The following is an 8,666-nucleotide window of genomic DNA, read 5'->3' on the forward strand; positions in this document are numbered from 1 at the left end:
TGTCTTTAAACAAGAAGTCATGAAAATGAATATTTAGGACCCATCTTGGGTACACTGTCAGGTTGGCAATTCTTTTATTTTGCAGTTTCTTTCCAACTTCCTTGAGCCCCTCACTCTCTGCCAACCTGCCAACCAAGGTACTTTCCTGCAGCACCAAAACAAGTACCCATTCATTTCCCCCACCTTCTGTACCTCACCTGGAATCTACCTGAATCAAAAAGCCTTTTCCCTGCCTCAGCCCCATTCATTCAGGGCCTTCCCAGGTAACTGGGTTAATTCCTGATAAATTCATTCAAAAAAGATAATGGCTTAATGTGTCAGACATTTAAGAAGACTTGTATTTTAAGGGATTAATCCTAATTGTGGGAGAAATCTTGGGAATTTCAAGTACAGTATGTAAAAGGACAAAAAAAGTTTATATTATGTACCAAAACTGTACAATAGAAATATAATATGAGCCATAAATATAACCTGCCTATGTAATTAAAAATTTTCTACTAGTTGCTTGAAAAAGGAGAGAGCAACAGGTGAAATTAACTTTAACAATGGTATATTTAATCCAATATATTCAAAATATTATTCTTTAAACATATAATCAATATAAAAATTATTAATGAACTACTTTACCTTCTTTCTTTTTGTTCTAAGGTTTTGGAATCTGATGTGTGTTTTACATCACAGCATATCTCGATTTGGACTAGCCACATTTCAAGTGCTCCATAGCCACATGTGGTTTGTGGCTGCCCTCCAGGACAATACAGTTATAGTCAGAAAAATGAAGAGCACATCTTCTGTGTGTCTGTGTGGAGATGCGGCAAGGGAGAGGGAGGTATGTGTGTATGAAAGACATTATTGAGGGTGTAATGAGATGATAGTGGTGGTTGGCAGCAAAGGGTAGAAAAGTGTGGATATGTTTAATTTTTCACTGCACTTAGAAGACAGTGTGGTATAATGGAACATATATTTTAGGCTGTGATTGAAACTCTGCTGTGTGTTACTGGACATATCACATAAGCTCTCTGAGCCTCAGATTACTTATTTGTAAAAGGGAGATAGTGATGACTGCTTTTGAGAATTGCTGTTGGGAGATTTAATGATAAAATATACAGAAGAGAACTCATGGAGGACTCTCAATAAAGGCAAATCTGTCTGTCCATTTTTTCCGCTCCCTTTCAGAAAACTTTACGTTTTTTTTCTCTTTTCCACACCACTCACTTACCCCAACCCATCCCTCTTTAAGGGCTAGTTCAATTCTCAGCTTCTCTATCAAATTTTTTAAAAATTTTATAGTTCTTACTATAAAAAAAATTGGAAAGACCATGAGATTTGATATTAAGATAAGTTTGGCCATATATTTACCAAATTATTCCCATTTCTGTGGCTGACATTTTGTCATCTATATGTAGAATGCTTTTTTCCTTTCTCTTGGCCTATCCAAACTCTATTCTTTCTATTGCTCAGCTCACATTCCAACTTGTACCTGAAGCATTCTCAGACCATTTGGTTATACAATGATCTTGTTCTTGCTAAAATCATTATCACTTCTACCCCAGGGTTTACCCAGCTAGATTCTATGAAGCTTACTTCCTATGGCTAATTAATAGATAATCTGCAAAAAAATGTTTTGTGGTCAGAAAAATAAGTTGATGAAATTCTGAGTTAAAAAGTTGAATAATTTCATTTTTTAATGCTCCACGTTGTGAAACTACAAAAGGGGACAATTATTTGAAAAATTTCCCAAATTTATTAATCTAAGTAAAATTTTCCTATTTTTCCTTAAACTAGCATTTCAAGGAATTAATTTTGGGATACAAGAATACATATTATGTATTATGGCAATTTAATATGTGCTTCCTCATCAACTCAAATGCACTTTACTTTTGTTTGTTTATGCCTGATCTTCCCAATAACAATATTTTGAAGTGCACTGGGATTTCAAAGCTTAGAAAGAAAATTTTCGTGAATTCTTTAATTTGATCTTCACAATAATATTCCGAGCTGGTATTATTTAAGAAGAGACCTGATGGCTTCGTTCAATTTTTCAACCAATGGTGATTGAGCACTGATGTGACAGGCACCATGTGGGCTCTGCAAATGCAGTGGTACCCACGGAGGCAGACAGACATTTAACAAAACTTTCCCAAAATCCATAAGTACTTTGAAGAGAGTAGTAATTGCTAGTACTTATATAATATTAACTTCCTGGCCATATTCTAAATATTTAAATAATTCTCAAAATAACCTAGAAACATTTATCCCCATTTGACAGATAGAAATTGAGACACAAAGAGATACAGTGATTTGCCCAGGGTCACCCAAAGCCAAGATTCAAACCCAGGCAATCTGGCTCTAGAGTTTGCCCTATGATGTACTTCCTCTCTATGTGTGGAAGTAGGAGGTATAGCAAGAACATGTAGCTGGAGACCTTGCCTACTACGCATTATTAGGGAAAGAACTAATCTTTAAGCTGAATCTTCAACAGTGAGTAGAGAAGGATAATTTTAAGCAGAGGAAAAATCAGGTGGGAAGGTTTTGAGTAAGTTTGCCATATTCATGGAAGTGGATAAGTGCCAGACTGACTTGCCTATAGTGACCCAGGGTGGAGGACAGTTCATGCCTATCATACATGTCATGTCACAAAAATGTAATCTTCAGGAGATGGATGGTGATGATGATTGGACAACAATGTGTACTTAATACTATAGAAGGATATGCTTGAAAATGGTTAAAATGGTAAAATTTATGTTGTGCATATTTTACCACATTAAAAAATAATTGAGCAAATAGAAAGTAGATGAAGGAAAAATGATAAAATTATAACAATAATTAGGGATAGATGATGGATATATAAGAATTAACTATAGTACTCTCCCTATTTTGAAGTATATTTGATTTTTTATAGTAAAGTTAATATAAATGTAAAAACGTAACTTTCAATCTAAAAATAATGAAAAGCGACTATTCAGAAGGAGAGCTATATGATAAGGTTTTAAGATGATCACTGGATGCTGTGTGAAAAATAAAAATGAGATTTCAGATGGTTAGGCAGAAGAATATCATTTTGTCTATGATGGAATCAGTAGTCATGAAAAGGGATGCACTTAAATATATTAAGGTTGTAGAATCATCAGACTTGATGATGACTGGATATTGTGACATTTCTGGCATGAGCTATGGAGTAGATAGTTAAGGAGGTAAGAAGATAAGAAGAAAACCAGGGCAGCGTGATGTTATAGAAGTCAAAGAAAAAGGTAGTCAATGTTGAACACAGAGAAGAGCTCGAGTAAAGTGACCACCAAATTTAGGAATACAGAAATTATTTGTAACCTTACCTAGAGGATCTTGGGTGGGAGCCAGTTAGTCATAGGTCAATGTCACAGACTGTGCTTGCCCCAAGTTCATATATTAAAACCCTAACCCCAAGGTGATGGTATTAGGAAGTAAGGCCTTTTGGAGGAAATGAGGTTCAGATGAGGTCATGAGGATGCAGACGGATTTGTTGTTATGGGGTTGGGTAGTTAAGGGAATTTCTATCTGTTGGCTTCTACTTTTCCTGTGAAAAAAGAATTAGGATAATAGTAAACTTGTATTGATGGTTTATTGATAGCAGGCATTATTTTAAAAGATTTACATATAGTGACTCATTTACTACTTACAATAACCTTATGAGGCAGGAAATATTATTGTCTCTATTTTACCAATAAGGAACTGAGGCACAGAACTGTTTAAAAAAATGTATCCCTAAGGTTGCATTTAGGTAAATTGCTGGAATGTGAATACAAAGCCAGACAGCTTACTTTTAGAGTCCACAGTCTTAACTACGAGCCACATTTAATTAAGGTCATCCACTGATGGTGAAGGAGATATTGGAGGAGTCCGTCATCGAAGGAGTATGAAGGGAGGAAAGAGTCTCTCCAGAAACTGGAATAATATGATAAGATCATAAGGGATATAGAGAGCTCAGTTGAGACTTGGAATTACAAACTGAAAGTGCTATCAATCAACCTGGTGATGTGATTTGCTCCAGAGGATCTCAGCTACTTGAACGCAGGCACTGAGAAAACAGACTATTGTGTTTATCTGAGGTTAACATTTATCGGGTATAGCGAAATGACAAAAAGACAACGGAGAGTGAGGGTGGCTGCAATAATCTACATGGAAAGAGGTTTTGGGGAATACATACCTCATATTAAAAAGCTCTTTCTACTATGCTAGTAATTTTTCTCTCATTGGTCTTTTCTGGCAAAGACTTTTGGTGAATAGAGCAGAGCCTTGCAATTCAGCTAAGTTCAACACACTGGTATAGAGAATTTAGTATATACTAGCCTCTCTGCTACATGCTAGGTATTTTGAACCAGGATTTTGCTCTTTGTTTACTATTAATGCCACTGGTACCAGAAATTTTGTCTAAAAGCAGTGTATCAGATATTTAAGTGCCTTCACTCTGGCCTATCTATATATCCTATCTTGGTTACAGGGTCATATCACTGATTACTCTCAGATTTCTTTCATGTCACTTATGTCACTCCGTAATCAAAAAATGTTAATTTTCTAGTAACATGAACAGACCTTAAGTTAACACCTCAAATTTTATTTTACAATTTAAAAAGTTAAAATTTGCATCTGAGACAAATTAAAAGGAGAGTCAAATATAAAATTTTGTAGATATCATAATGACCCATCCCAGCAAAATTTTAATAATTAAGATTTAGGTAATTGGAAGCTCTGAATAATCTTCAGGGTTGTTTGGACATTAGCTGATTATCAATACCCTATGAAAAACTTACTTTTATGATGATTCTGATGGGCTGAAATTGTGTACTAGATTCTGAATCACAAAATTTTACATAGATTAAGCAATAATGAGATGGATCATTAGAAGTAATTTTACTTTGAACCTGTTAATGCAACGTGTGGCCCTTGATTTCAAAGGCAATAGAATTAGTTGTTAAAAATATGGAATTTGGGGGTGGGCTGCCGGGAACACGGCGGAGTGCGGCCGCACGGGTGCATCAAGGGGCAAAGGCAGCCGCTGTGATAGACGTGTTCCTCATGATCGGGCTCCACAAGACCACCATCTTCATGGATGCCAAGGAGTCGAGCACCATGTTCGAGCTGAAGCGCATTGTCCAGGCCATCCTCAAGCGGCCGCTGGTGGAGCAGCGGCTGTACAAGGACGACCAGCTTCTGGATGACAGAAATACATTGGGCGAGTGTGGCTTCACCAGCCAGACAGCATGGCCTCAGGCCCCAGCCACTGTGGGGCTAGCCTTCAGGGCAGATGAAGCCTTTGAGGTCCTGCATATCCAGCCCTTCTCCAGACCACCCGAGCTGCTGGAGGTGATGAAGCCACAGGACCGAGGAAGCAGCGCCAATGAACAAGCTCTGCAGTGAGAGCCACCCCGCCAACTGCACCCCCAATAAGAGATTTGGGTGTCCCCCCAAAAAAAAATTACAGAATCTGGGACTTCCCTGGTGGCGCAGTGGTTAAGAATCTGCCTGCCAAAGCAAGGGACGTGGAATCGAGCCCTGGTCCAGGAAGATCCCACATGCCGTGGAGCAACTATGCCCGTGCGCCACAACTACTGAGCCTGCGCGCTAGAGCCCGCAAGTTGCAACTTACTAAGCCCGCGTGCCACAACTACTAAAGCCCGCGTGCCACGACTACTGAAGCCCGCGCGCCTAGATCCCGTGCTCCACAACAAGAGAAGCCACGGCAATGAGAAGCCTGTGCACCGCAAAGAAGAGTAGCTCCTGCTCGCTGCAACTAGAGAAAGCCCATGCACAGCAAGGGGGATCCAACACAGCCAAAAATAAATAAATAAATAAATTAGTTAAAAAGAAAAGCTTATATATATATATATATATATATATATAACTACAGAATCTTGGTCCCCCTTCCAAATCTACTGAATCAGAAGCTGCATTTTGATAAGATCCCCAGGGAATTTGTATGCACATTACAATTTGAGAAGCACTGGTCTGGGTCATCAATATAGTAATTAGTATTGTGATGGGTTGAAATGTGAACTCACATAAAACACCCACTGGTTTTTACGTTTTGGTCTAGAGATGAGCTGACCACATGTAAGTCCTGATATTTTTTAGGTAAAAAGGTAGTTTGAGAGAAAAATGGGGAGAAAGAACTGAGGTCTCCTTTTATTTTAGACTTGATGTGATTGTCTGGTTGGCAAAAGCATCCATTCACAATTCTGATATCCATCTTCTCTGGTCTTCTTTGTGGTCATGCTCTGGCTTTCCTCTTTCCTTCTGCAGTTTTCCATATTCCTCAATTTAAAATCCCTGGTTTGCAAAAGCAATAGTTTCTAGATTCTCAGCAGCCAAGTATTTATTGGGTAGAAATGAGTTAAGCCAAGAAACATTTGAAGTTGGCAGGATTCTGATGGTTCAGGAAATTTTCAAAATCATCATATGGGGCTCTAAATATTGGAATGGTTGACAAGATTTTTCCAGAACATGGCAGATGTTGACTCACAGGAATTAATGTGATTAACCTTCAGCCAAAGTATGTTCAAGGCAGAGAGGTGAATCTGAGTCATTAGCTTTTGGTTCTGGAGCAATGAAAAATTATGGCATTTGCTCTGTCCATGCCCTTCCATACACAGATCACCTCATTTATATCATTGCTCCTTCATGTTTCTTTTTCAAAAGTATAAAATGCCAAGGTGAGTGACCAAAAGAGAGCAGCTATTCAGTATATGGCAATGACAACCAAGCTAAGGTTTTCTTCTCGTCAAATATTTCTATTGAGAACTCTTTTGTTTCTTCCTCTCTGTGCTCTCTTCTTGGAGAAGAAAGAGGCTTTTCAAAAGAGTTGCTGAAAAGTTACAATTTCTTCTCCTCTTAACTCCCCAACCCACTCCAATCTCTCCCCGGTGCTTTACCAAACCAGCATTTTCCAAGAACACCAAAGACCTAATTTTCAAATGTATTTACAAAAAGATTAATTCTCAGTCTACTTGAACTCAGAGAAGCATTTGGTATGGTTGGCCACTAACTCCTCTAGAAACCATCTCCTCCCTTTGTTTCATGGGACACACACGCTCCTGGTTTGCCTCCCACATCTCGTCTCTATTTGCATAATCAGTTCCTAGCTCTTCCTCTGCCTGCTCCTTTTCTTGAGTATTTCTTAGGGCTCCATCCTCTTTCATTTTACTTCCCCTCTTGAAGCAATCTTATTCACCCTTTTGGCTTCAATTTAATCACTCCAATACTGTCAGTAATAATAACATTTAATGGATGGTTATAATGTGCCAGGCACTGTACTAAGCTCTTCATTTGATACATCTAATTTATTCCTCATAACAACTCCGAAATGTTTAACTCCATCCAGTGCTTCTCCTGAGTCTCAGAAATGCTCATACACACGTATACCAGAAAAGTCCTTTGACTGTCTTGGAGGCACCTCAGAGGCAAAGTATCTTGGAGGCACCTCAGAGGCAAAATGTTAAACATGGTATTCTTCATCTTTCCCACACTACTCCATCTAAAATCTATTCTTCCAAAATTGTTCCCTAAATCAGTTCATGGTATCACCAACCACCAGTTACTTGCTCAAGCCAGAAACCTAAGAGTCAAGCTTTTTTGACTCTTACATTTGACCACTCTGTCTAATCACTAAATCCTATTGATTTTACTCCCTAAATATCTTTCTAATATGCCACTTCTTTTGATTTCCATTACTTTCAATCAACTCCATTGTTTCTCAACCTTCACACCATTGACATGTTCGATCAGATAATTCTTTATTATGGTAGATTGTCCTGTGCATTGTAGGATGCTTAGCAGCATCCCTGGCTTCTACCAACTAGATGTCTATGACGGCCCTTGGTCCTTCCCCCCAGAGTTGTGACAACTAGAAATGTCTCCAGGCATTACCGAATGTCCACTGGGAAGCAGTAATGCCCCCAGTTGAGAACCATGGCTGTAGTCCCAGTTAATATCATCTCCCTCTGTATTTAATGCAACAGACTTAATTTGTCCTAAATGGTGAAAAACGCAAATGTCACAACCCTTCTTAAAAACTTTAGTTTCTGGGCTTCCCTGGTGGCACAGTGGTTAAGAATCCATCTGTCAATGCAGGGGACATGGGTTCGAGCCCTGGTCCGGGAAGATCCCACATGCTGTGGAGCAACTAAGCCCATGCACCACAACTATTGTGCCCGCGTGCTGCAACTACTGAAGCCCGTGCACCTAGAGCCAATGCTCTGCAACAAGAGAAGCCACTGCAATGAGACGCCCGTGCACTGCAAGGAAGAGCAGCCCCCACTCGCCACAACTAGAGAAAGTCCGTGTGCAGCAACGAAGGCCCAACACAGCCAAAAATAAATAAATTTAAAAAATAAATTAAAAACAAAAAAACAAAAAAAAACCTTTAGTTTCTCCATGCTTTTAGAATAAAATCCAGAGTTCTTAAAAGTATTCCCAAAGATTTTTAAAAAAAGGTTTATTGAAATATAACTTATATACAAAAGACTGTACATATCTAATGTCCATAATCTGATGAGCTTGGACATGTGCATACCCATGAAACCAACACAACAGTCAAAAGTAATAAACATACCCATCACCTCCAAAAGTTTCTTGTGTGCCCCACTTTCTTTCTTTTGTGGTAAGAGCTCTTAACATGAGATCTATTCTCCTAA

General features: G+C 38.6%; 1 protein-coding gene across 1 annotated transcript; it reads left to right on the forward strand.

Moving 5' to 3' along the window:
- Positions 1 to 4,992: 4,992 nt before the first annotated feature.
- Positions 4,993 to 5,442, forward strand: LOC102978607 (elongin-B-like). The gene has a single exon (XM_055085756.1). The coding sequence runs from the start codon at positions 5,053 to 5,055 to the stop codon at positions 5,392 to 5,394; it is 342 nt and encodes a 113-aa protein (XP_054941731.1). The 5' UTR covers positions 4,993 to 5,052; the 3' UTR covers positions 5,395 to 5,442.
- The last annotated feature ends 3,224 nt before the right edge of the window (positions 5,443 to 8,666 follow it).

Source organism: Physeter macrocephalus, chromosome 7 (genome assembly GCF_002837175.3).
Source record: "Physeter macrocephalus isolate SW-GA chromosome 7, ASM283717v5, whole genome shotgun sequence".
In the NCBI taxonomy this organism is placed as follows: Eukaryota; Metazoa; Chordata; class Mammalia; order Artiodactyla; family Physeteridae; genus Physeter; species Physeter macrocephalus.

Bases quoted from the DNA above. Each gene is read 5' to 3' on its own strand.
- LOC102978607 (XM_055085756.1), top strand. From the start codon at position 5,053: ATGATCGGGCTCCACAAGACCACCATCTTCATGGATGCCAAGGAGTCG.